At 48.8% G+C, this 26,929-nt stretch overlaps 1 protein-coding gene across 2 annotated transcripts in view; it reads left to right on the forward strand.

The window, feature by feature from the left end:
- The window catches only part of SLC39A4 (solute carrier family 39 member 4), a 70,204-nt gene extending 46,699 nt beyond the window's left edge, over positions 1–23,505 (forward strand). For both annotated transcript variants that reach the window (XM_081874211.1, XM_081874210.1), the window contains exons 4-12: positions 2,219–2,544; positions 4,295–4,466; positions 5,638–5,810; positions 7,866–8,033; positions 9,629–9,733; positions 13,874–13,931; positions 17,326–17,478; positions 20,042–20,229; positions 21,804–23,505. In XM_081874211.1, coding sequence (XP_081730337.1) covers positions 2,219–2,544; positions 4,295–4,466; positions 5,638–5,810; positions 7,866–8,033; positions 9,629–9,733; positions 13,874–13,931; positions 17,326–17,478; positions 20,042–20,229; positions 21,804–21,932 — 1,472 coding nt within the window. In that variant the 3' untranslated portion in view covers positions 21,933–23,505. The remainder of the gene's footprint in view (positions 1–2,218; positions 2,545–4,294; positions 4,467–5,637; positions 5,811–7,865; positions 8,034–9,628; positions 9,734–13,873; positions 13,932–17,325; positions 17,479–20,041; positions 20,230–21,803) is intronic.
- The last annotated feature ends 3,424 nt before the right edge of the window (positions 23,506–26,929 follow it).

Here is a 26,929-nt window from a genome sequence, read left to right on the forward strand (position 1 = left end):
AAGTAAGGCCTGGGGGCTGGATCCGGCCCAATTGCCTTCTCAATCCAGCCTGCAGACGGTCCAGGAATCAGTGTGGTTTTGCCTAAGTAGAATGTGCCCTTTTATTTAAAATGCATCTCTGGTTTATTTTTGGGTGTAATGGTTCTAGGGGTTGCTCGTGTGTAATTCGGCGCCACACCTGGCTGGGTTGCCTGAGTGAACCTTTTCTGTCCGGACAGCCACTCGCCCGTGGCTGTCTCAATCACTGGCAGAATCAAAGAAAAGAAGTTCTTTGACGCCTAGTCTCCTCCTACTCTCCCTGCGCGGAAGCCTTCTGCGCAAGGAGGGTGTGGGCAGCGGAGGACCCATGCTCTCCCCGCTGGTCCCCGGCGAGGAGTCATGGGACCGCCTCGCCAATTCCCCCATCTGCCCCCCTTCTCCACTGGTGCTACGCTGATTCCCTTCCCCAGAAGATGGGCTGCCTCTCCCCATCCCGGGACACTCTCTGGGACCCCTCTGGAGCCCGCTCTCTCCCTCTGGCCCTGATGGCAGTTCCCTGACAGTGGGGCATAGGAATTCGTTCATTTTTATTTCCCCCCCCCAAAATATAGTCCGGCCCCCCACAAGGTCTGAGGAACAGTGGACCAGCCCCCTGCTGAAAAAGTTTGCTGACCCCTGCTCTAAAGTTTACTCCTGGAGTCCTTGGAAAAGGGGGGGCAGGGAAAGGGGGAGGATGACATGAGCTCTGCCACCTGCACCTATCACTCTGAGCTCTTGGGGGAAGGGGCTATCTAGGGCCAGATCCTCTGGGCCCCCTGCAAAGGAATCATAGAACTGTAGAGTTGGAAGGGACCCCCAAGGGCCATCTAGTCCACCCCCCTGAAATGCAGGAATCTTAGCTAAAGCCTCTATGAGAGATGGTTGTCCAAGCTCTGCTCCAAAATCCTTCAACAAAGGGGAGTCCAGCACCTTCTGAGGGAGTCCATTCTGCCAGAAAGGGCTTCCTAAAGTTTATCTAGAATTGCCTTTCTTGTCATTTGAATCCATCGGTTCAGGTCTTGCGCTCTGGAGCAGCAGAAAACGAGCTCTTACTTTTTTCATATGTTTAGTTGGAATTCCTTGCCCCTTTAAGCCCTTGGTTAGAGTCCTTTGGTTAGTGGCCATCACATCAGCTTGTGGCAGTGAGTTTCATGAGTTAGTTATATAATACTGTAATAATAATAATAATAAATAATAAAATTTTATTTATATCCCGCCCTCCCCAGCCGAAGCCGGGCTCAGAGCGGCTAACAACAATAAAAGTAACACAGCATCCTAAAATCAATTCATTCTAAAATCAATTCAAAATCAAATTAATGGCAACCATTGGGCTAGAGTTCTGTGAGGATTACCGAAGGAGGGGGTCAGACTGTGCCCTGGCCAAAGGCCTGGTGGAACAGCTCCATCTCGCAGGCCCTGCGGAAAGATGTCAGGTCCCGCAGGGCCCTAGTCTCTTGTGACAGAGCGTTCCACCAGATCGGGGCCACGGCCGAAAAAGCCCTGGTTCTGGTTGGGACCAGCCTAAATTCCCTGTGGCCTGGGACCTCCAAGATGTTTTTGTTTGAAGACCGCAAGGTCCTCCGTGAGACATACCAGGAGAGGCGGTCCCGTAGGTACGAGGGTCCTAGGCCGTATAGGGCTTTAAAGGTTAAAACCTTCACCTTGAACCTGATCCTGTACTCCACCGGGAGCCAGTGCAGCTGGTATAGTAACGGGTGAATGTGATCTCGCAGCGAAGACCCCGTAAGGAGCCTCGCCGCGGCATTCTGCACCTGCTGGAGTTTCTGGGTCAGTCTCAAGGGCAGCCCCACGTAGAGTGAGTTACAATCCATCTTTGGAAATACACCCAGGTGTGGCGTAGCTACAAAATGCAACAGACAAATGTCAAAAGCTCAGCTGGGGACTCTGTGAGAGTGCTATTGAGAAATTTATAGTGCAGTCTCTCTAATCCATGTCCACCGACAAATAAGTCCTGTTGAATTCAATGGGCCTTATTCCCAGGTAAGCGGGGGTTAGGATCGCAGCTGAAGACTATGAACCTGAAAGTCCTTGGCGGCTGGTGCTGCTGCTGCCACCAGCTCCGTAAGTCTTTGATAGAGAGCGTGCAAAGAGCTCAAGGAGTTGGGTTGGTGGTAAATCCACCTGGCAGAGATCCTGAGGGCATCTGGTGAGATCAGGGCCTCTTCTGTGTTTGCAACAGGCTTGACCAGACTGATGGAGCAGCTCAAAGTGGGTCCTGAGGCGTCCCACGCAGGACACAGCCACGGGGAACCTGGGCACGAGCACCCTCACGACAACCACGCACTTGGCAGCCACCATGACCATGCGCACGAGGGCGCCACACACGATCACCCTCATGATCATGGTGACCACGAGGGTCACGAGAACCATCACCACGGCAATGACACTGACCACCACCATGGCGATGAAATGGACCACCCTAGAAACCGAACGGAGAAGAACATGGCCCGGCGAAGGCGAAGTCTGCCTGGAACGGGAGAGCAGGACGCGAACATCTGGGATACGGTGAGGAGCGTTTTCTGTCCTATCACAAACCTCTAAAGAGAGAGACCGCTTGGTGGTTCAAGGGTAGAATTTCATAGAATTTCATAGAATTTCATAGAATTTCATAGAATCATAGAGTTGGAAGAAACCACAAGGGCCATCGAGTCCAACCCCCTGCCAAGCAGGAAACACCAGGTAGGATCTGCTCAAGAGTGCCAGCTTGGTCCTGCAACCATGGGTGCCCAGATCTGTGGGTGCCATGCAGCGTGCATGGCCCTGGCAACAAAATTTATGGGTACCTGGCCCCTTCATGGGGAATTGTGTGGGTGCCCGGGCACCCAGGGGGATGGCACCTATGGATCTGCTAGATAGCAGCCATGATCACGTTGCTCGTTAGTTTCCCATCCCTCGTCCAGGACTCCCTCCTTCTCTTCATGTTCCACAAGGGAAAGGAGAATTTGACTTAAAAGTCTGGTAAACGTCTGATGTGATGAAAGCTGGCACACAAAGGCTTTTAAATAAAAACCGAATTAATTTCCACATGGTGTGGGGGGGGGAGGGATGTTGCCTTGCCCTCTGTGCATCAGGTGATGTTGGGAACAGGTGATTTTCTCATGAAGGGCAGAGCCCAGAGGCAGATGATGAAATTCTTTTCCCACTCCATGTGTTTCGTCAGCGCTTAGACAAGAAACTGAGAACAGGACTCTGATTCTAGCTGTGTTTTTGTCAGGCAGCAGTGTGCATTTGTGTGTCTGCCCATTAGGATTGCCATCTGACCAGAAAACAAAAGCTGGTCTGGCCTGCTCCTATGCCATTCAAGGCCAGCTGACCTGTAGAAATTAGCAAGGGAACCTCTTTGCCGTGTCAAGCGTCACAGCATTCCTTCATTGCAGGGGGCTGGGCTGGATGACCCCTTGGGTCCCTTCCAACCAATTCTGTGGTTCTAGAATTGAAGTGTAGGTGGTTCCCACAAGGCATGGCACAGCGATAACAGCAAGAACCTTTATTGAACTGCATAATTGGGAAACAGGGGCAAAGCAACTGCTTATATACATTCCTGAAAGCCTGGGCCACTCCCATTCCTAGTGTGATTGGCTATCTAAACTTCCAAGCTGCGAATCACAACTCAGAGTTCAAGGGGCAATGGCAGAGGCCCAAACAGTGAAATGTTCTGTGACTGGACATCATGTATCGAATCAGAACACAGGAGCTCAGAATCCTTAGTCCAGACTCAAGCTCAGGCGAACACAGACCACGGAACACATAACAGGAATCACCTGGTTCCAATAGCTACAGATCAAATGGATGTGAAAGGCATGGTGACAGGGGCCATTTTTTATAATAATAATAATAATAATAATAATAATAATAATAATAATAATTTGTTGTTTATACCCTGCCCGTCTGCCTGGGTTTCCCCAGCCACTCTGGGAGGCTTCCAACAGAACACTAAAATACAATAACCTATTAAACATTAAAAGCTTCCCTAAACAGGGCTGCCTTCAGATGTCTTCTAAAAGTCTGGTAGTTGTTTTTCTCTTTGACATCTGGTGGGAGGGCATTCCACAGGGCGGGTGCCACCACCGAGAAGGCCCTCTGTCTGGTTCCCTGTAACCTCACTTCACGCAGGGAAGGAACTGCCAGAAGGCCCTCGGCGCTGGACCTCAGTGTCCGGGCAGAACGAGGCATATGAAGAACTGGCAACCCTAGACTCCTTGGGATCTCCTTGTGGCTCACTCATCGGGGGGGGGGGGCATGTCTTTATTTCCAGGTCTGCCTCAGCCCCAGTGACCTGTTTGAGATTTACGGGATCGACGAAAGCACAGGAATCTCCAGCCCTGATTTCAGCCGTGTGAGCCCAGCGCTGGTGCAGCAACAGCTGAGCAAAGCCTGCTCTGCCTCCCGGAACGCCCCTGCCGACGGGCGGCTCACCACTGCGCAGAGTGAGTCCACGCACCCTTAAAAAGGAACTGGTCTCTTAAGACGATTAGAAAACACATTTCTGAGTCCTGTAGGAACCTGTCCAGTTAAAGGTCTGGGCTTGAGGTCTTAAGGCTGCTTCTATGTAGGACGCCCAGTAGCTGACTGAGGCATTCCCAAAGCAAAGGAAGGGTTAGACTCTGATTAATAACACACAGAGGCTTGAACCAGCAAGACTCTGGGAGGAGTGCATATAATAATAATTCCTGTCCGCCCTCCGGCCCAGGTCGTTTTATTCACAAAAGAAATTTTTACACAGTGTTCGTAAGAACCAGTCAGACTTCCTCTGAGCATTTCAAAAACTCCACGTGGGGACAAAGTCAGATCAGAAGACATTCTTTTAACTACAAAGACTACTCTGAGCATGCATACACAATCTGAGAGTAAATAAAAGAGGAAGCAATGCTTTTAGGAAACTATGGAGATTAAGATTTTAATTTTATTGAGAGTATTACAGTGAGTTAAAGTCAATATGAAATAAAAGGGGAAAAGAAAAAGGATACATAAAAAACATTTTAAAAGGCAGGGGAAAACAACAATAACAAAATAACAATAAAACAGTTACATAACTACGTAGTAGGTGTTTAAGCAGATAAGCTTATTGTTTCTCTCAAGTATACGTTGGTTCGTGGTTCACAATGGTTTTGATAATAGCATAATAATAATAATAATAATAATAATAATAATAATAATTTCTTATTTATACCCCACCCATCTGGCTGGGTTTCCCCAGCCACTCAGGTCGGCTTCCAGCAAAATATTAAAATACAATAATTCATCAAATATTAAAAGCTTCCCTAAACAGGGCTGCCTTCAGATGTCTTCTAAAAGTCTGGTAGTTGTTCTCTTTGACATCTGATGGGAGGGTGTTCCACAGGGTGGGTGCCACCACCGAGAAGGCCTTCTGCCTGGTTCCCTTTAACCTCACTTCTTGCAGGGAGGGAACCGCCAGAAGGCCCTCGGGAGATGGACCCCGGTGTCCGGGGTGGAGACGCTCCTTCAGGTCTACTGGTCTGATTTCATTTAGGGCTTTAAAGGTCAGCAATAACACTTTGAATTGTGCCCAGGAACGTACAATGTCATCTTCTGAAACGTATAACTCTTTCCCGCAACTCCTCATTGCCCCTCTTCCAGAATACATCTACGGCTCGCTGGCGACCCTGCTGATCTGCCTGTGTGCCCTGTTTGGCATCGTGGTCCTCCTCTGCACCACCTGCATCAGCGCCTACCAGTATGTGATCCAGCTCTTCGTCAGCCTGGCGGTGGGATCCCTCACTGGGGATGCAATGCTTCACCTCATCCCCACGGTCAGTTCACACGGCGGGTGGGGCTGTTTCTGGCTTGTGCTGAGGCTGTGCTCTCTGGGCAGGTGTGCCTCAAGGTGTGCTGGCAAGAGCATCCATTTGCAGGTGCACACGATCCAACCTTCCCCTTAAAAATTTTTTTTATTAAGTTTCGATTTTATCACCTTTAAACAAATCCTTCTTATACTCATTTAGCCTGGAGAAGAGGAGGTTAAGGGGTGATATGATAGCCATGTTCAAATATATAAAAGGATGTCACATAGAGGAGGGAGAAAGGTTGTTTTCTGCTGCTCCAGAGAAGCGGACACGGAGCAATGGATCCAAACTACAAGAAAGAAGATTCCACCTAAACATTAGGAAGAACTTCCTGACAGTAAGAGCTGTTCGACAGTGGAATTTGCTGCTAAGGAGTGTGGTGGAGTCTCCTTCTTTGGAGGTCTTTAAGCAGAGGCTTGACAACCATATGTCAGGAGTGCTCTGATGGTGTTTCCTGCTTGGCAGGGGGTTGGACTCGATGGCCCTTGTGGTCTCTTCCAACTCTAGGATTCTATGATTCATTACAAAACTGCTCAATCGAGATTCGACTTCCCTCCCTCCCGTCTCATGGTTTCCATAATTCATTATTGCCTCATAGTGTAGCATTCCCAAAGCAAGGAAGGATTGGACTCTGATTAATAAAATACACGCAAGGCTTGAACAGCAAGACTCTGCTAGGGGTGCCAATAATAATTCCTGCACCCCTCGGCCCAGGTTGTTTTATTCACAAAAGAACTTTTTACACAGTGTTCGTAAGAACCAATCAGATTTCCTCTGAGCATTAAAAAAAAACACCCACATGGGACAAAGTCAGATCAGAAGAAATCCTGTTAACTACAAAGACTACTTTGAGCGTGCATGCATATCTGAGAGTAAATAAAACCGGACTAGAGGAATGCATTCAGGTCATAAACAGGCAGGAAAGGAAGGAAGGATGGCAAGGAAAGAGTATTTACCATCTCCTTGTGAACTCTCTTCCTGGCCCTTAAGACCTACCTAAAGATTAAACTACATCAAAGCTAACTATCATCTTTATGACCCAGGATGCCTGATGAAGCAACCGGCAACTGGTCTGTGTATTTAGAATGCTTATATGTGCCTGTCAGGTGTAGAGAACGCAAATGCCAGAGGTGGAAAGCCTTGTGAGATGTGATCAGAAATTATTGTCGATGAATCAAACCCAGTCAACGCAATGCTTTCATCGCAGACACAATGGCTTGCTTCACATTTCATAATTCCTCTTAGCGATCCCACCTGACCCCCACACTCTGGATATATGCACTCCTACATCATAGCATTTGTACATTATCCCATTTATGTTTCACTCCTGTTAATCACAGATTTTTAAGCAAATATAAAAAGGTACAAATCCTTAACATTGCAAGTTTTCTTACAACAACCCTGCTAGTGTTGTTAATTGTTTACAATTGTCCTGCAGATATTGTACAAATTTACTCCAGTCTTTTTGGAAAGTTTGATCACGCTGGTTTCCGATTTCCCCTGTCAGCCTCGCCAATTCTGCATAGTCCATCACCTTCATCTGCCACTCTTCTAGCGATGGAATTTCTCGTCAGTTCCATTTTGGGGCTAAAAGAGTTCTTCTTGCTGCTGTTGTCGTATACATAAACAGTTTTGTATCTGTCTTCAGGATCTCATTCCCTACTATACCTAACAAAAATGCCTCTGGTTTTTCCACAAATGTAGTTTTAAACATTTTCTTTGACTCACTATATATCATTTGCCAGTAAGCTTTTACTTTAGTACAAGTCCACCACATGTGATAAAAAATTTCCCTCCTTTCGCAATTCAACCTTTCCCAATCTGGTGCCCTCCACCCGGTTCTATACTACAACTCCCATCAGCCAGCATGGCAGCTCTCCTGACAGCATCACATAGTCACAGTGGGTGCTGGTGTGGATGGGAGTTGTAGTCCGGCATGTTTCGAAGGCAGGGAAGTGTGGTTTTCAGAAGCTTCTGCCCTGCGCCCCAAATCAATCTGTGCCTCCGCTCTCTTGCCCGCAGTTCCTGGGTCTCCATTCTCATTCCCACGGCGAGGGTCACTCCCACGATCCCCAAGGAGCCGAGGGCCACAACGTCCTGTGGAAGCTACTGGCCGTGCTGGGAGGGCTCTACCTCTTCTTCCTCCTCGAAAAGTTCTTCATCCTCCTGGGGCACTCGGACGACGACGAGGTGTGTTGGTCGTTTATCGGCTGCTAGCCGTTGGCAGCGGTGGGGAGGAGGAATGGAAAGGGGCAGGGGCACGCTTTGGCAGTCACAGGGAATATGGCACCCTGGCCCAAAACCTGGCGCCCACAAATGGATCTTCTCAATTACGGATCTTCTCAGTTGGGCACCCCTTCTGCTCGGCACCGCCCACAGTGCCCTTAATCATGGGTAGGCAAACCAAGGCCCGGGGGCCGAATGCGGCTCATTCGCCTTCTCAATCCGGCCCACGGATGGTCCAGGCATCAGTATGTTTTTACATGAGTAGAATGTGCCCTTTTACAGTGGTGCCTCGCAAGATGAAATTAATCCGTTCCGCGAGTCTCTTCGTCTAGCGGTTTTTTCGTCTTGCAAAGCAAGCCCATTGACGGCTTAGCAGATTAGCGCTATTAACAGCTTTTAGCAGCTTTTAGTGGCTTTTAGCAGCTTATCGGCTTAGCGGATAAGCAGATAAGCGGCTTAGCGGCTTAGAAAAAGGGGGGGAAGGAAAAAAACCCACAGGAACTCGCAAGACATTTTTGTCTTGCGAAGCAAGCCCATAGGAAATTCGTTTTGCCAAGCGCCTCCAAAACGGAAAACCCTTTTGTCTAGCGGGTTTTCCGTCTTGCGAGGCATTCGTCTTGCGGGGCACCACTGTATTTAAAATGCATCTCTGGGTTATTTGTGGTGCCTGCTTGGTGTTTTTACATGAGCAGAATGTGTCCTTTTATTTAAAATGCATCTCTGGGTTATTTGTGGGACCTGCCTGGTGTTTTTACATGAGTAGAATGTGTGCTTTTATTTAAAATGCACCTCTGGGTTATTTCTGGGGCATAGGAATTTGTTCATTATTTTTTTTTCAAAATATAGTCCGGCCCCCCACAAGGTCTGGGGGACAGTGGACCGGCCCCCTGCTGAAAAAGTTTGCTGACCCCTGAATCCAGGGCCGAAAGGAGCTTGTAACACATCCTTTCTCCGTAACCTGGGGCAGAAGTGGGAGCCTCTGGCTTGAAGGAACATCTGTAGAGGCATTTTTTGGGTAGCGCAACCATGCTCCTTGCTGCAGGGGGCACCAGAACATTGCTGTAGAACAGCGTGCAAGAGGTTTTTTGGGGGGGATTTTAGCGTCGCACAGGGTGCCGCTGAAATTTGAGAGCCCAGAGACCGCCACTGCAATATTGACCCAATGTGGCCAGTGAGTCCTTTAAAAAAATCAATTGCTCACCTCTCCGTCAGCTGACATCACCCTGATGGGCAGGTGATGTCAGCTGATAAGCGGGATTCAATCCTGTGGAGAACTGGGGTGCCTACTTGATCCCTGCAGAAAGCAGGATTTAATCTTCTGCTCATCGGCTGATGAGCAGGGATTGAACTCCTTTTTTAAAAAAATCATTTTTATTAAGTTTTCCATTTTGACAATCCAATCAAATCACATTAAATATTCCAGATTATAAATGTACATATGAAATAATCCAAATATTCTGCCAAATTGTAAATTAGCAGGGATTGAACTCTTGCTGTGTTGCCTTGCAACTGCACGGGTCCAATCGGATGCCATGTTCCCTTGTATCGCCCGCCTCCAGGAGCAGAGCACAGGGCACCAATGCGACCACGGCATGTCCCTGCAGCTCTACCAAGACGAGATGAAGAGGAGGAAGCAAGAGAAAGGTGCTTCGCACGCTGACCTGGTGAGTGGGCTGTCCTGCGTGCCTCCACCTGATATTGGCATCCTGGCAGCTGAGATGCCCTCAGTCTCTCTGGGTTGTTTTACGCATTTCTGGGATGAGTCAGAGGCTAAGCAAAGATTACTCAAGGTCCTGGAAAAGAACCCCAAGCAAAATAAGAGTCGGCATGGCAGCTGTTATGTACTGAGTTGAATAGGATCCAAAAGGCAGCAGTCTGATTGGTCCTAGAACAATAGGATTCAGAATGCAGCGGTCTGATTGGTCCTAGAACAATGGGACCCAGAAAACAGCAGTCTGATTGGTCCTAGAACAATAGGATCCAGAATGCAGCAGTCTGGTTGGTCCTAGAACAATAGGATCCAGAATGCAGCAGTCTGGTTGGTCCTAGAACAATAGGATCCAAAATGCAGCAGTCTGATTGGTCCTAGAACAATAGGATTCAGAATGCAGCAGTCTGATTGGTCCTAGAACAATAGGATCCAGAATGCAGAGGTCTGGTTGGTCCACAGGAGCCACCCAATCCAGCTCCAGGTGGAAGTGAATCCGCAACCTGATTGGCCTACAGGAGAATCCCGAATTAGCCAATCACGTAGGGCCCATTTTGTAAATAATGTATATAAAGCAGACATTCTGAGGGAACTTCCATTCTTCCTCACCACTATGAGCTGAATAAAGAGCATGAAATCCACTCTCGACTCCGAGTATATTTCAGCAGTTTTGGCCAAGTTGATGCCCTCCAGATGTTTTGGCAGGGGCTGATGGGAGAGGTTGTGCAAAACATCTGGAAGGTACCAGCTTGCCTGACACTGCACTGTTGTATAGATGAAGGCTGCTCCTTTAACCTAGGAGACAAGTCCTCATGGATACTTAGAAACTTAAGAGTTAGAAGGGACCTCGAGGGTCATCTAGTTCAACCCCCTGCGAAACATTAATCTCAGCTAAAGTATCCCTGACCAATGGTCACCAAACCTCTGCTTAGTAACCTCCAAGGAAGGAGATCCCAACTTCCAAAGGAGTCTGTTCCCCTGTCAAACAGCTCTTCCCATCAGAAAGTTCTTCCTGATGAAGTTGGCATCTCCCGTCCTACAACTTGAAGCCGCTGGTTGGAGTCCTAGCCTCTGGAGGTCCCTAAATGGCAACACCCTAGAGGTCCCGGGCCCTAAGGAAGTCAGATTAGCCTCAGCCAGAGCCAGGGCCTTTTCAGCACTGGCCCCGGCCTGGTGGAACGCTTTGTCTCATGAGACCAGGGCCCCGCAGGATCTGATTTCTTTCCGCAGGGCCTGTAAGACAGAGTTGTTCCGCCTGGCCTTTGGCTTGGAATCAACTTGATCCCCTCTTTCCTCTTTCCTTTCCCCTTCTGTGATGGAACTCCTATTTGGGGACTTCCCTGGCTTTTTTCTGGCCCACGTAGGACCAGTCTGGATAGCTGGCCTTGGTGAAGATTTGATGTTTTCATCCCCAAAAAGGGGTGTAGCTCAAGACCACCACCCGCAGAGACATCATACTTACATCACGGAAGGGTTTCAGCAGAAATCTGAGTGTGTTGTTTATCTTCTGTCTGGCAGGTTACCCTTTAATGCTTACTTGATTGGATACCCTGGGGAGCCTGGCCAGTCCTTTGTAATGATAAATACTTAGTTCCTAAGTCAGGTCACAGGCTCACCCTATTCAAACACAGACATACCCTTAAGACAGGATTTGTGAAGTAAAAGACAATGGGGAGTGTTTTCCATTTTCCTTTGACCTTGCAGAGAAAACATTGGGACTGTTTGGGAATCAAAAATGGTTCCAGGTCGGTCTTCCTGTGCTGATCTATGTACGTGCTTGGTCGGTACCCTTATGAACATTGAACATATATCTAAGACCTCAAAATTCCTATCACACCACCCTTTTCCTTTTTTTGCTGCTGCATCACACTGTTGACTCATGTTAAGTCTTGATGAGCCAGTGAACTCTGAGATACCCAGAGATGGGCAAAGAGCTGCTTCCACCCGTAGCCCGGCATTCCAGGAGCTGTGAGTGATCTCCGGCAAAAAGCAAGAGAAAAAGTCAGCCGCAAAAAATTAATTTCTGCCTTCCTCTTTCGCCCAATTCTGTGCCATGCCTTTATCCAGAACCCAAGCATGATTCACCAGCCCCACCTAATGGTGGAAGGTGGAATAAAGATGTGCGGGAAGAAATATGTGGCTATGTGAAAAATGCCTCGCACTGCGCCAGACTATTGGTGCATCGAGCCCATTATTGTCTTCTCGAACTGGCAGCAGCTCTCCCAGGTTTTCTGGCAGGGAAGGGTATTTTTCCTATCGCCCGCCACCTGAGATCCTTCTTAACTGGAGAGGTCAGGGATTGAACCAGGGACGTTCAGCATGCAAGGCAGGAGCCTATTCCACTGCTCCACGCTGCCTCCCTGTTGGGTTAAGCTCCTGCTGCTTAATTCCCACATTAATTTTTATTTTATTTTTTTAAGTGGGAGGAATCAGCAGTCTGAGTCAGTGGGGCATGCAAACACACACCCTTTGAAGATTTGAAATTGAAATGAAGTAGAAAAAACATTGATGCTCAAGACATCGATTCTATAAAACATATTTTGCTGCACTGTGCGAAATACAAGCAAGCCAGGGCTGAACTGATATTACCTTTCCCGGCAAAATCAGAGGCTCACTATGTCAGGTTCCTATTGGAAGTCCAAACAAACAGTAGAACATTAGCAGTGGCGAAGTTTTTATCGGTGGTTGCAAGAACCAACGATCCCTATCTTTAAGTCTGAACAAAATGCTTGTTTAACCTGGAGGTAGGCTGTCTGAATTGTGCATTGCTTTGTAACGATTTGTTGGGTCTCTGGACCGTAATAAAGATTGATTGAAAAAACAAGCAACAGTGACCCAAAGTCTAAAGCAAAAATGGGTAGTGATTTTGTCCTCTAAAATCAGCTTGAGAGTACGATCGCTCTGTTGTTCTGTTTCCAAAACAGGAGAGAAGTCTTTCCCCCAAGGTTTGCTTCTTTAATGTATGCTTTTTTTAAAAAAAAACAAAACCTGGGGGGAAACCACACCAACCTTTTGAAAATGTTATGATTTATTTGGGGAGGCGAGGACGTGGAACTGTGTTGCTCATCTTTTAATTTAATTTAAATTTATTATCACAGAATTGGAAGGGACCCCAAGGCTCATCTAGTCCAGCAGAATTTCTCACATTCATATTCCACCTGTCCACCCAAGGAGCTCAAAATGTTGTATATGGTTTCTCCCCTCCCCATTCCCCGCCTCACAACAACTCTGTGAGGTAGGTTGGGATGAGGGACAGCAACTGGCTGCGTGGGGCTTTGAACCCTGCTCTCCCAGGTCTATAGTCTAACCATTACACCACAAGCCTCTTCTGTTTTGAGGGAAGCACCTGCTTATTGTGTTGAAACCTGGCTGTGCAGAAATGCCTCTTGTCTGGTGCCTGGCAGCCATTGGTAGGGCAGACGGCAGGGAGCCCAACAGCAGGGGGCGCCAATCAGTTCTGAGCTTCATCCCCAAACCCCTTGCCGATTTCCAAGGGGGAGCAAAATTGTCTAGATCAGGCTTTGGTTCCTGCACTGCAAGGGGTTGGACTAGATCAGTGTTTCCCAACCTTGTGCCTCCAGCTGTTTTTGGACTACAATTCCCATCATCCCTTGCCTCTGGTCTTGCTAGTCAGGGATGATGGGAGTTGTAGTTCAAAAACAGCTGGAGGCACAAGGTTGGGAAACACTGGACTAGATGACCATTGGGATCCAATTCTATGATTCATTGCAGGTGTTTAAGCAGAGGTTGGATGGCCATCTATCAGAGAATATTTAGCTGAGATTCCTGCATTGCAGGGGGTTGGACTCAATGGCCCTTGGGGTCCCTTCCAGCTTTGCAATTCTACGATTCTATGAACTGCCCAGCGCTTTCGTATGTAGGTGACTCTTTAAATTTATTTAATTAATTAATTAACAGATCCCGTTCGCAACCGGAGGTACCACTGTACTAATAAAATGGGAGGGCTCAGAAAATGAACAGAAGGCAGGGACTGAGCCTCGGAAAAGCAGGGCCTTTTTTGCGTGGCCCCAAAGTGGAGCACAGGCTGTGCCTGTCTCACATTCTTTTTTTCTACCTGCCTGTTCTTTCTTAATAGGTGACTGCTGAGGAGGCAGATTTCAGCCAGATGCGGAAGAAAGAGACCCTCAGTCGAGGTGAGCCCCACCAATATCCTGTCCAGCAACCAGATGGGATTCTCCTTGACATGTCCAGCATTTATTCTTATTCTTATTCTTTATCAAATTTGCATACTGCCCAATACCTGTAAATCTCAGGACGGCTCACAACATAACATCAAGAAGCTGCTTTGATCAAACAATTGTGATTTCTAACATTTCCATGCACCAGGGCAGGTTATAACAACCAGAAATACGATTATAAAAACAGGGAACCGTTGTAATAATGAAACAAAAGACCAGCTCAGAGCAAAACCATGATCACAATTGTTCACTTGTTTGTTTGTTTTAAATCATTTTTATTAAGTTTTCCATTTTAACAATCCAATCACATCACATTAAATATTCCAGATTATACATATACATATCAAATAGTCCAAATATTCTGCCATATTATAATTTTTGTTGTTGTTGGGACTTCCCAAGTTCAGATGAGGCTCTGATCATCTCATATCTCTTCTGCTTTTGATAGTCATTTCCTTTAAATCTTCCTCTTATTTTCACAATTGTTCACTTGTATGTCGCCTTTCCCTAGTTAAAACCACGCCCAAGGCAGCTTACAGACACAGAAATATTTGCGCGAGTACAAAACTGTAACCAAAGCAGTCCTAAGCGATGTGTCAGAGTGGGCACGGCGAAATCAAACAATCCCCGCATGTCATAAGAAGATTTAAAAATCAAGGCGCAGGGAATTGATATCAAGAGCAGCAAAACAAACATCTGCAAAGTGGAATCTTGACCCCCAACATAAAACGATACCCCACTCCAAGAGTCTGTAGAGTTTATATGAGTTTTCCCTCAGTGAGATCTCTTGGGGTTTGTATCCTGCGTTTTTGATGAAGCCGGTCTCGAGGGCTGGAAACGCCATCACTCTGCAATACAAGCAAATCTCTGTTGCATCCTAAATCAGTCTCCCCCAAGCTGGTGCCTTCCAGATGTTTTGGACTGCAACTCCTGTCAGATGCCGTCCAAAACATCTGGAGGGTAACAGGATGAGGAAGGCTGTCCTAGATTGTCAGCCACTTTCTGATGGGGCCCAAACATAGCTGTCAATGTTTCCCTTTTTTAAGGGAAATTCCCTTATTAAGAATAGGAAAGGGAAAAGTTGACAGCCATGGACCCAAATCATATGTCCAAACCTGGGACACACCTTCCCGGACACACCTTTGGTTCCCCTCGAGCCAAGAAATTGTCTGAATTGGTGCTCAAAACCTGCCCAGCTTCCCACCTTGATTTAACCCTCCTCCTAATTTCCGATATCTGAGGTTTCCTGTCTGCAAATTTCCTCCTTTTGGAGGGAAAAAAGAATGATCTTAAAACAAAAGAAGCTAGCTAGCCGACCCAGGTGGGACTTGAACCCACAATCCCCAGCTCCGGAGGCTGATGCCTTATCCATTAGGCCACTGGGCCACTCCTGCCACAGTTCCCTCTTGTTTTCAGAACAAACGGCGCATTGTGTTACGGGCTGAATCCTCCAGCATGGAGGGAGGGCGGCTTGGGAAGGGTCATTGACAGCTCAAGTAGAATTGCTCTCTGCCTGCTTCCCAGAGGCCGCCTCTGGCACATGTCGCCTCCAGCAGGGCGCAGGGCCTGAAGGCTGCCAGCTGGGAAGGAAAATGCAAAGGGTTTCAGGGCTTGTGTTTCGCACACACCGCTCTTTGTGCGTCCTGCAGGGGGTGAGCACACATGAAAGGAAGCCTTTATTTCCGCGTAGCTGAGCTATGGAACCCGCAGGAGGCAGGGAAAGCCACCAACTTGGACAGCTTCAGAAGGGAATAATAATAATAATAATAATAATAATAAATAATTAATAATAATATTTTTTTATTTATACCCCGCCCTTCCCGGTTCAAAAACCGGGCTCAGGGCGGCTAACAACAAAATCTAAAACAATTGTAGAAGCAGCATAAAATACAGTACAGTAGTACCTCGGGTTACATACGCTTCAGGTTACAGACTCTGCTAACCCAGAAATAGTACCTCGGGTTAAGTACTTTGCTTCAAGATGAGAACAGAAATCGTGCTCCGGCGGCACGGCGGCAGCAGGAGGCCCCATTAGCTAAAGTGGTGGTTCAGGTTAAGAACAGTTTCAGGTTAAGAACGGGCCTCCGGAATTAATGAAGTTCTTAACCCGAGGTACCACTGTAACAATAAAATTCAAAATTCAGAAATCAGTTTAAGGGAAATAAGCATTAGATAATCCCCCAGGGCTAGCTGGCTGAATTAGGCAAATGCGTGGAACATTATGCTTTTGATGGAGCATAGTGCTTTTGTTTGTCAGAGTAATGCTTTTAAATCCCAGCTGCTGGAAACCACAGGAAAGCTCTTGCGCATGAATCCTGCTTCCAGGTTCCCTAGATGGGGCATCTGTTTGGCCGCTGTCAGAACAAGTCTATTACGGAGGTCTGTTGTCACAGCAGAACCTCCACGCCCAGGCGCAGTCTATCTCTGAGTACCAGATAATGGGGAACAACCATTGGAAAATACTGTTGTGCTCAGGTCCTGCTATGAGGTCAGGTTGCTGGACTAGGTGAGCCATTGTTCTGAGCCAGCAGCAAGGCTCCTATGTTCTTGTAGAACCTCCAAGTGCAGAGACAGTCTATCTGTCTATCTATCTGGGAGGACAGGATGCTGGACTTAGATGGGGCCTCTGGCCTGTTCCAAGAAGTTCTTCTACTTCCCAGTATACCTGAAGGAGCATCTCCACCCCCATCGTTTTGCCCGGACGCTGAGGTCCAGCGCTGAGGGCCTTCTGGCGGTTCCCTTACTGTGAGAAGTGAGGTTACAGGGAACCAGGCAGAGGGCCTTCTTGGTGGTGGCACCTGCCCTGTGGAATGCCCTCCCACCAGATATTAAGGAAATAAACAACTACCTGACATTCAGAAGACATCTGAAGGCAGCCCTGTTCAGGGAAGTTTTTAATGTGTGACATTTTAATGTACCATATTTTTAATATTTGTTGGAAGCCGCCCAGAGTGGCTGGGGAGGCCCAGCCAGATACAATGGTACCTCGGGTTACATACGCTTCAGGTTACAAGACTCCGCTAACCCAGAAATAGTGCTTCAGGTTAAGAACTTTGCTTCAGGATAAGAACAGAAATCGGGCTCCGGCGGCGCGGTGGCAGCAGGAGGCCCCATTAGCTAAAGTGGTGCTTCAGGTTAAGAACAGTTTCAGGTTAAGTACGGACCTCCGGAACGAATTAAGTACTTAACCCGAGGTACCACTGTACAAATAATAAATTATTATTTGTACTGGGCTGGGGAGGCCCAGTACAAATTATCATTATTATCATTATTATTATTATTATTATTATCATCATTATTATCATTATTATTTTGAGGTTCTGATGTCTCCCATTTGCTCCTTCCGCAGAGCTGAGAATGCTGCCCTACATGATTACCATTGGAGACGCCATCCACAACTTCGCCGACGGACTGGCCGTTGGCGCCGCCTTCTCCTCTTCTTGGAAGACGGGTCTGGCCACCTCGCTGGCCGTCTTGTGCCACGAACTGCCCCACGAGCTCGGTGAGGAGGGAGCAGGGGCTGGGCATTGCATGGCACTGAAGGCAGGGTTGGGATTTATTTAATTTTGTGCGCTGGAGGAAGCCGGCGGGCAGACGAAAAGGAAATCCTTCTCCACACAGCACATTGTTAAAATGTGGAACTCCCCGCCACAGGAGGCGGGGATGGCCGCCAACTTGGATGAATTCTGAATCCCAGTTGCTGGAAACCCCGGGGGGGGGGGAGAGGCCTCTTGTGTTTGAATCCTGCTCTCTGGTTTCACGTTGGGGCATCTGCTTGGCCATTGTGAGTTCAGGGTGCTCAATCTTTCCCATCCTGGCGCCCTCCATATACCGTATTTTTCGCTCCATAGGGCGCACCTAGTTTTTTTTTTGGGGGGGGGAATCAAGAAAAAAAATATTATTTCCCCGCCCCCCGCCCCAAAGAACAAAGAAGCCAAGACAGCGAGCGGGATCCATCCTGCTGGCTGTCTTGGCTTCCTCTTTAGCCACGCGCAACCTCTCCAGCCGGGAGAGGCTGCACGCGGCTTCAGTTTTAGCCGCGGGGCTGGGGCGCAGGAAGCCTGAGCAGTGGTGTAGCGTGGGGGGGTGCAGGGGGGCCGGCCACACCGGGCGCAACATCTGGGGGTTAGGGTTAGGGGGCACAAATCCATGGGTTAGGGGGCACAAATTACTTGCCTTGCCCCGGGGTGCTGACAACCCACGCTACGCCACTGAGCCTGAGCTTCCCCTGACCCCAGCCCCCAAAACAGGTCCGGGAGCGGCGGCAAGGTTGCGAAGCCTTTGGAGTGCAGCACGAATTCCTGCTGCACTCTAAAGGCTTCAGGCGGCTATCCCCGAAGCCTGGAGAGCAAGAGGGGTCAGTGCTTTGGAGGCTTCGTGTTGCTATCGCTGAAGCCAAGGAGCCTGCATTCGCTCCATAGGACGCACACACACAGCGGCATAGCGTGGGTTGTCAGCACCCGGGGCAAGGCAAGTAATTTGCGCCCCCAAACCCGGGGCAAGGCAAGTAATTTGCGCCCCTAACCCCTAACCTGCCGCCGCTGCCAGCTTCTTCTTGCTGCTGCCTGGGCTGGTCGGGTGTGGTTCTCTCCCGCGCTCAGCGCTGCGCTGGGCGGCCGCTGCACTGTCCCTCCCCCAGATAGTCCCTCCCTCGCTCTCTCTCCGCTCCGCACCGCAACGCACGCCTGGCACCCTTCCCCTCCACGGTGGGCGGCGACCCGGCAGCTCAGATCGGATTCGCACAGCCAGCACTGCAGTGAGAGTGAGCCAGGTAGGGGCAGAGAGCTGCGAGTGCGAGCGCGCCCCCCCAAAATGTTGCGCCCGGTGCGGCTGGCCCCCCCTGCACCCCCCACGCTACGCCACTGCACACACATTTTCCCTTCATTTTTGGAGGGGAGGGGAAAAGTGTGTCCTATAGAGCGAAAAATATGGTATATTGTGCTGTGACTCCCATCAGGCTTGGTGCCTTATGGCTATGCCGGCCTGTGGATCATGGGAACCACAGCATCTGAGGGGCACCAGAATGGGGAAGGCTGAGCCAGGATATGCCGCATGGTGGCAAAACTACGCCGCCATTTTGCTTTTCCGTTCGACAGGGCAAGCGCTCAGAGTGAGCTGCTGCAAACTCCTGATAAATAAGTTGGAGTTCTTGTTATTAAATATACCAAGAAAAAAGCACACCAGGAACTCTGGCCAATATAAGTTTCAGTAGTGAGAGTGGTCCCTACTCGCAAATCAATAGTCAATTGTAACAAAAACTAATCCATTCAAAAGTATGTATTCTGACAAGGATTACAAACTCAAACAGGGATTACAAACTCAAGCTCATAAGGATATGTATAACACAATAATTCGTTACAGAATTAGAAATAAGAGTTTATGAATAGAGATAAGTTCATGTTAGCTCATAGTCAGATTCGACGTGAAGGTCAATCACTGAGCAGAAGTCAGAAGTCAGTTATGGATCAGAAACCAGGACAGGGCCCTGTTTCGATGTATTCACCTTCATCAGCCGGAAGTATCAAATATTACATGAAAGTACCTTTAAATTCTAAATTATAATAAATTATAAAACAGTCATAAATTATAAATTATTGTGTTATGCATATCCTTATGAGTTTCAGTTTGTAATCTCTGTTTCAGTTTATAATCTCAATTTGAGTTTGTAATCCTTGTCAGAATACATACTTTTGAATGGATTAGTTTTTGTTACAATTGATTATTGGTTTGCGAGTAGGGACCACTCCCACTACTGAAATTTATATTGGCCAGAGTTCTTGGTGTGCTTTTTTCTTGGCAAGCTCCTGATAAGGCAGTGTTGCCTAGCAGGTAGATCCTGGGCGGCTTCCGAGCAGGGATCTGAAGGCAGGTGCTTCCCCTCCACCCCCAAATAATAGGGAAGGGGTGTCTCCTTCGGGCTGCGTGATACCTGGCCGAATGCCGCTGCTCCTAGTAAAATCATGGAATTATAGATCTAGAGGGGAACCCTGACACCATCTAGTCCCGCCTTCAATGCAGGAATCTCAGCTAATGAATGGCTGACCATCTTCCTCCCGCCTTTGCAGGGGACTTTGCCGCATTGCTCCACGCCGGGCTGAGCGTCAAGTGGGCGTTGCTGCTCAACTTCCTCAGCGCCCTCACAGCCTTCGTGGGCCTCTACATTGCGCTTTCTGTGTCCACGGGAGAAGAGTTCGAGGCCTGGATTTTCACCGTGGCGACTGGCCTCTTCCTCTACGTGGCCCTGTGCGATATGGTAAGTAGGGAGAGTTCTACCCATGGCAGTTGTTCTCCTTTTCTTACCATTCTCCCACCTTATTATTATTACACCACAGAGCCGAGGACTTGCCCATCAGAAGGTCGTCGTTTTGAATCCCCGCAACGGGGTGAGCTCCCGTTGCTCAGTCCCAGCTCCTGCCAATCTAGCAGTTTGAAAAGTGCATGTCAAAGTGCAAGTAGATACTCTGGATGCGAACAGGATCCGTTTCGGAGCCCTGTTTGCATCCTGAAGTGAACACAACCCACGTCTGCACATGCGCGGGTCACGATTCGCCACTTCCGTCATTTTGAGCGTCTGCGCATGCGCGAGAGGTGAAACCAGGAAGTAACACGCTCTGTTACTTCCGGGTCGCCGCAGAGCACAACCCGAAAGGGCTTAACCTGAAGCGACTTCAACCCGAGGTATGACTGTAAATAGGTACCGCTCTGGTGGGAAGGTAAACGGTGTTTCCATGCGCTGCTCTGGTTCACCAGAAGCGGCTTAGTCCTGCTGGCCACACGACCCGGAAGCTGTACGCCAGCTCCCTCGGCCAGTAAAGCGAGATGAGCGCCGCAACTCCAGAGTCGGCCACTACTGGACCTAACGGTCAGGGGTCCCTTTACCTTTACTAGCTTAGGGAAAACACGTGTAAGTTGGGAAATGAGAAAAGTGTATAAAATTACAAATGGTGTCATATAAGCCAACTCCAGGAGGCCATGGGTGCTTGGGCACCCACAAGAATATAATTTTGGGGTCCCATTACCCACAAAGTTAATGTCACCAAGTCACCTTCCACGTGCCCGCATGTAGCGCGTGTGCCGTCACACATCTGCGTTGTGGCAGCGGGCACCCGTGATCCTGAGGGCAAGTCAGCACCCCTGAACGGTGTGGGTAAAGTGGGTGCTAGAACTCATGAGTATACAATGAAGCGGTATCGTCCCTAAAAACAATTTATTACTTATACCCTACCCATCTGGCTGGGCCTCCCCAGCCACTCTGGGCAGCTTCCAACAGGGCATTAAAAACACAATAAAACATCAAACATTAAAAGCTTCCCTAAACAGGGCTGCCTTTGGATGTCTTCTAAAAGCCAGATAGTTGCTTATTTCCTTGACATGGGTGGGAGGGCATTCCACAGGGCAAGCGCCACCACCGAGAAGGCCCTCTGCCTGGTTTATATCTCACCTCTTCCAAGGAGTGCACAGTATCGCACACAGTTCTCCCTCCCATCTTAATTAATCCCCACAGCAACAGCCCTGTGAGGTAGGTTAGGCTGAGAGGCAGTGGCTGGCCCAGAGAGCTTTGTGATGGCCGAGCATGGATTCAAACCTTGGTCTCCTGGGTCCTAGTATGATGCCCTAACCACTGCACCACACTGTCTCTGATGTACACAAACAATAGATGGCGGGCATGAATTAGTTCTGCAGACAAATTCTGGAGGACCGGGACAAGAAAGGGAAGGGAAGGGGGTGGGTTAAAGAATTAGACTGAAATCGGGGCACAATGAGATTGGGCTTGTGGGACCCATTCTGTGGTGCTCGCTAATCTCCTCTCTCTGCTCCGGTTCGCAGCTCCCGGCCCTGATGAACGTGAAAGATAAGCGCCCGTGGCTCCTCTTTGCCATTCAAAACGTGGGACTCCTGGCTGGCTGGGGCATCTTGCTGGTGCTTTCCATCTTTGAGGACAGAATCGCACTTTGAGCGCAGCCAGGCACCTCTCGTTTGCCTGCCGGCATGGCGAGGTCCAGGCTGTCCTTCGCCAGAGACTAGAGAGTGGGCGGACAAAGGCCCGGCTGTCATAATCCTCAAAATCAAAGACTGGGGACTTTCTTTGCCACCCATGCCCACAGCATGGCCTTGAACGATGCCCATGCAACGGCTCCCCTCTCCCTCTCCTCCTATTTATTACATTCCGACATGCCACCCCAATCTCCGAACGGTGCGCCTTTCAGGGGTTGCAGGCGTGCTTGATCCAGGATCTGGTCTTCCTTTGGAAATGGGGCACAGCAGAGACTGTGGCGTCTCTACGATATATGGTTTATTTACCTGTCTACACAACCTGAGTCTAGATGGTGGGCCAATAGCGGAATTCCAGCTAGGCTTGGTCCCCATCTACAATCTTTACTTGAAACACAATGCCCCCCAAAGCTGGGCAAGGGAATGCTCGTTGGGCCAGTGAAGGGGCCCCTCTGAGTCTCTGGGGCCAGTGCCCCACTCGGCTGACCGTTGGTGTGAATAATAAGGGACAAATTCAGAAGCTAAAAGCTAGTCCTAGCTGCATAAATCAAGGGGAGGAAAGCTGCTAGTTCAGGGGTGAGAGACCAGGGGTTCATCCCTGGCATGTCCTCTTAAAAGCATCTTAGCTGGGGAGGCCACAAAAGGAAGATGCTTCTCTGTTTGGGACCCTGGAAAGACTAGCATGACATATATTAAGACAGCCCTCTGGGCAGGACACAACCTGGCTGCGCCTGATGGGAATTGTAGTCCAGAACAGCTGGAGCAGCTCCAGCTTGGCAAAATCAGGTGTAATAATTCTGCAGGGATGGATTTAGAGCTACGCTTGTGGGGCACCCGCACTGGGCGCTGAGCCGAGGTGCTGGGCTTTGGGAAGGTTGCATGAGTCTCTGACAGTGTCAGAGTCCTTCCGCCTCCTTCCAAAAGCCTAGTTAGTGCTTTCCCAGCTTTGGGAAGGAACTGGAAGGGCTCTGGGACTCTGCCAGAGCCCTTGCACCTCCTTTCCAAAGTCTGGCGCCTCCTTACCCACCTTTGGGAAGGCAGTGAGAGGGCTGGGGTGTCAAATGTTGGCCTCGCACAGGGTGTTGTGAGGGACCGTGCGGAGGGCTGCATTGAGGAGGAATGGTGGAAGTCCCCCCTCCCCCTGCTCCAGACACTGAATCTTCCCAGGAGCACAATGACAGTATAGATTTGGAACAGTGGTTTGTAGAGGGACATAGTTCAGAAGGCAGAAGCTGGGAAATACTGGATGGGGAACAGCTAGGAGAAGAAACACTGGGGGGGGGGGAGAGGGTTAACAGATTCACTGTCTCTGGAAAGCATTCCTCCGCTTTCCCCAAGGTCAAGAAGAGCTGAGAAAGTGGCAAAACAGAAAGCACACAAAGCACAGAGGGGACAGGCTCAGATTACAAGACGTAGCAGTGATGTGGATTAATAAGGACGTAAGGGGGTGGGATTCTTAACTGGGAGCACCACCATTTCTAGGAGATGGGTTCTTTGTTCTCTCGCTGTGATTATTAAAGTTTCTAACTGATAAGAAGACTCCTTTTCCTTTGTTCTGCTTATCTACTGCCGGGGGGGGGGGGGCATTCCCTGAAGCCTGACAGGTGCCATATTACTCAGGTCCACCACTGAATTCCACAATCGTTCATATATATATATATATATATATACACACACACATACATTTTTATTCATTTTTAAAGATACCATTTCCAACAGTCATTTAACATAACATATGATACAATACAGTGGTGCCTCGCAAGACGAAATTAATTCGTTCCGCAAGTTTTTTCGTCTTGCGAGTTTTTCGTCTTGCGAAGCACGGTTTCCCATAGGAATGCATTGAAAATCAATCAATGCGTTCCTATGGAAACCGCCTTCAGACCAGGTCCGGGGACAGTCTGTCCCCCGACCCCTTCTGAAGGCTGGGGGTGGGGGGGGACAAGGGCTTTTCTTCCCACCCCCAGCATTTTAAAAAACCCCGGGACAGCGGAGGACTGCTCCGCTGTCCGGGGCAATCTTAAAATCCTGGTGGGTGGCAGAGAAGCCTTCGCTGCCGCCTGCCAGCATTTTAAAAAAACCTGCCTGCCTTCCTGGGAGAGCGGAGAAACACGCGTTTCTCCGCTTTCCCTGATGGCTTTTGAAGTCCGCTGTCTGGGGCGATCTTAAAATGCTGGTGGGCAGGCAACGCGCGTTTCTCCGCTCTCCCGGGAAGGCAGGCAGGCAGGGAGGAGCAAAGACTTTTGCCCCCCGCCGGCCTTCAGAAGAGGTCCAGGACCTCTTCTGAAGGCCGGCGGGGGGCGAAAGTCTTTGCTCCCCCCCCGCCTTCAAAAGCCGTCCGGGATAGCGGGAAGCCCTTCCCTGCTATCCCGGACCGCTTTTAAAATGCTGGCGGTGGGGAGCAAAGCCTTTCGGCCCCCGCCGGCCTTCCTGGACCTCTTCTGAAGGCCGGAGGGGGGGAAAGGCTTTGCTGCCTACTGCCAGCATTTAAAAGAGGTCCCTGGAGATTTCCCTATGGGCTTTCTTCTTGCGAAGCAAGCCCATAGGGAAATTCGTCTTGCCAAGCGCCTCAAAAAATGGAAAACCCTTTCGTCTAGCGGGTTTTTCGTCTTGCGGGGCACCACTGTATTTTAGACTTCCGTCAACAACCTCTGAAGACTTTCCGTTCTTTATCACTTGTTCTGCATTTCTTAGTTTCTCTATTACTTTTAATTATCATTAACTAATAACTGATGCTTTTGAATTATGATGCTGGAGGAGACTCTTGAGAGTCCCATGGACTGCAAGAAGATCAGACCTCTCCATTCTGAAGGAAATCAGCCCTGAGTGCTCCCTGGAAGGACAGATCCTGAAGCTGAGGCTCCAAGACTCTTCATGAGAAGAGAAGACTCCCTGGAAAAGACCCTGATGTTGGGAAAGATGGAGGGCACAAGGAGAAGGGGACGGCAGAGGACGAGATGGTGGGACAGTGTTCTCGAAGCTACCAGCATGAGTTTGACCAAACTGTGGGAGGCAGTGGAAGACAGGAGTGCCTGGTGTGCTCTGGTCCGTGGGGTCACAAAGATTCGGACACGACTAAATGACTCAACAACAACAACAACAACACATCTTTGTTCTGGGTCCTCCTCCTTTCCTGCGTCTGAGGGGAGCACCCTGTTGCAACAGTCAATAAAGTGGGTCCTAAATACATACCTTGTAGCCAAGTAAGATTGTTTTCCATAAACACGGTTTTAACAATGAGTCCATAAGTGACTGTGGAGGCCAGTTCTGGATCCACACGTCCTTCCACAGTGGGGACATTGGTTTCGGTGCAGGAGTTGATCATGGTGTGGATTTGCCAAGTGTGCCTTCCTCTTAGCACGTTTCTTCCTTCTGTCCTGAGTTCGAGTTTCTTCAAAGCCCATGACACCTTTGGAAAAGGCTGTTCTCCAATTGGAGCGCCTGCAGGCCAGTGTTTCCCAATTGTTGGTGTTTATACTACATTTTTAAAGATTTGCCTTGAGACAGCCTTTAAACTCTTTTGCTGACCACCAGCATTACGCTTTCCGTTTTTAAGTTCGGAATAGAGCAGTTGCTTTGGAAGATGATAATCAGGCATCCACACAACATGACCAATCCAATGAAGCTGATGTTGAAGAATCATTGCTTCAACACTGGTGATCTTTGCTTCTTCCAGTACACCGGTATTAGTTCGCTATTACACAACACTTACACTTCCCAAGTGATGTGTAAAATTTTTCGGAGACCCTGTTGATGGAATCTTTCGAGGAGTTGGAGATGGCGTTTATAAGTGGTCCATGTTCCACAAGCATAGAGTAAGGTTGGTAGTACAATAGCTTTGTAAACAAGCATTTTGGTTCCCCTGCGAATATCCCGGTCCTCAAACACTCTGCACTTCAATCGGGAGAAAGCCGCACTCGCAGAGCTCAGGTGATGTTCAATTTTGGCATCCATGTTGGCCCTTGTGAAAAGATAACTGCCCAGGTTGCTAGGTTGGCAGGAGCTGGGACAGAGCAATGGGAGCTCATCCCATCACAGGGAATCGAACCGCCAGCCTTACAACCTGCAAGCTCAATAGGCTCTGTGGTTTGGACCACAGGGCCACCTGCGTCCCTTCTACTGTAAGTTATACAGTGCCAGGCACACTTCTGTGGGGAGGGAGTTGCACTGCAGCAAAGGCCCTGCTAGGGTTGCCACTTGCCCTGTATGATACAGGATTGTCCCTTATATCCAGTGCTACCTTTGCAGAATAAGAGGTGCCAGAACTCACCATGAACACCTCCCTCGTTCTCTTAGAATGGCCCTGGCACCCACCTGAGAGGTGCTGGAACTGAGTTCTGGTGAGTTCTGGCTGAGGGAAAAGCCCTGCTTACACTAGTGGCCAAAACTGAGGAAACCTTTTGGAAAAAATGTATTTCTGAGGTTTGATGGCTCATAACACCACTTAAAAAACAAACAAACCCATAAAATTATATATCAATGGAAAGATAATTTAACGAAGAATGCAGTTTGGGCCACTAGTGTATATCAGTGTAAAATGCTATGTCCTGTATTGATTAAATAATGTTGTAAACAAAATCTGCCCTTATTCCCTTATGGGGGACACAAGAGCCCTTATAGAGTCCTTTGCAGGTTCTCCATCGGTAGGAGAAAATAACAGAGCCCAACCAGAGAATATCGAGAAACAAAGCAGCTAGTAAGCCTGATCTTTATTGATCTGTTGCAACAGGGTGCTCCCCTCACATGCAGAAGGAGGAGGAGGAAGACCCAGAACCAAGGTGTGCCCGCCCTATATAGACATTTTTAATTGCCCGCCTGGGAGTCCAAGACCACCCCCAGAAACATCATACCTACATCCCAGAAAAGGCGGTCTACAAGAGAAATTCGAATGTTGTTGTTTTTCCTGTCTGCCAGGTTATCTGATAATGCCTTATCCGATTGCCTTTCCTGGTAGTCTGGCC

Source organism: Podarcis erhardii (genome assembly GCF_964252035.2).
Source record: "Podarcis erhardii genome assembly, chromosome: 8".
In the NCBI taxonomy this organism is placed as follows: Eukaryota; Metazoa; Chordata; class Lepidosauria; order Squamata; family Lacertidae; genus Podarcis; species Podarcis erhardii.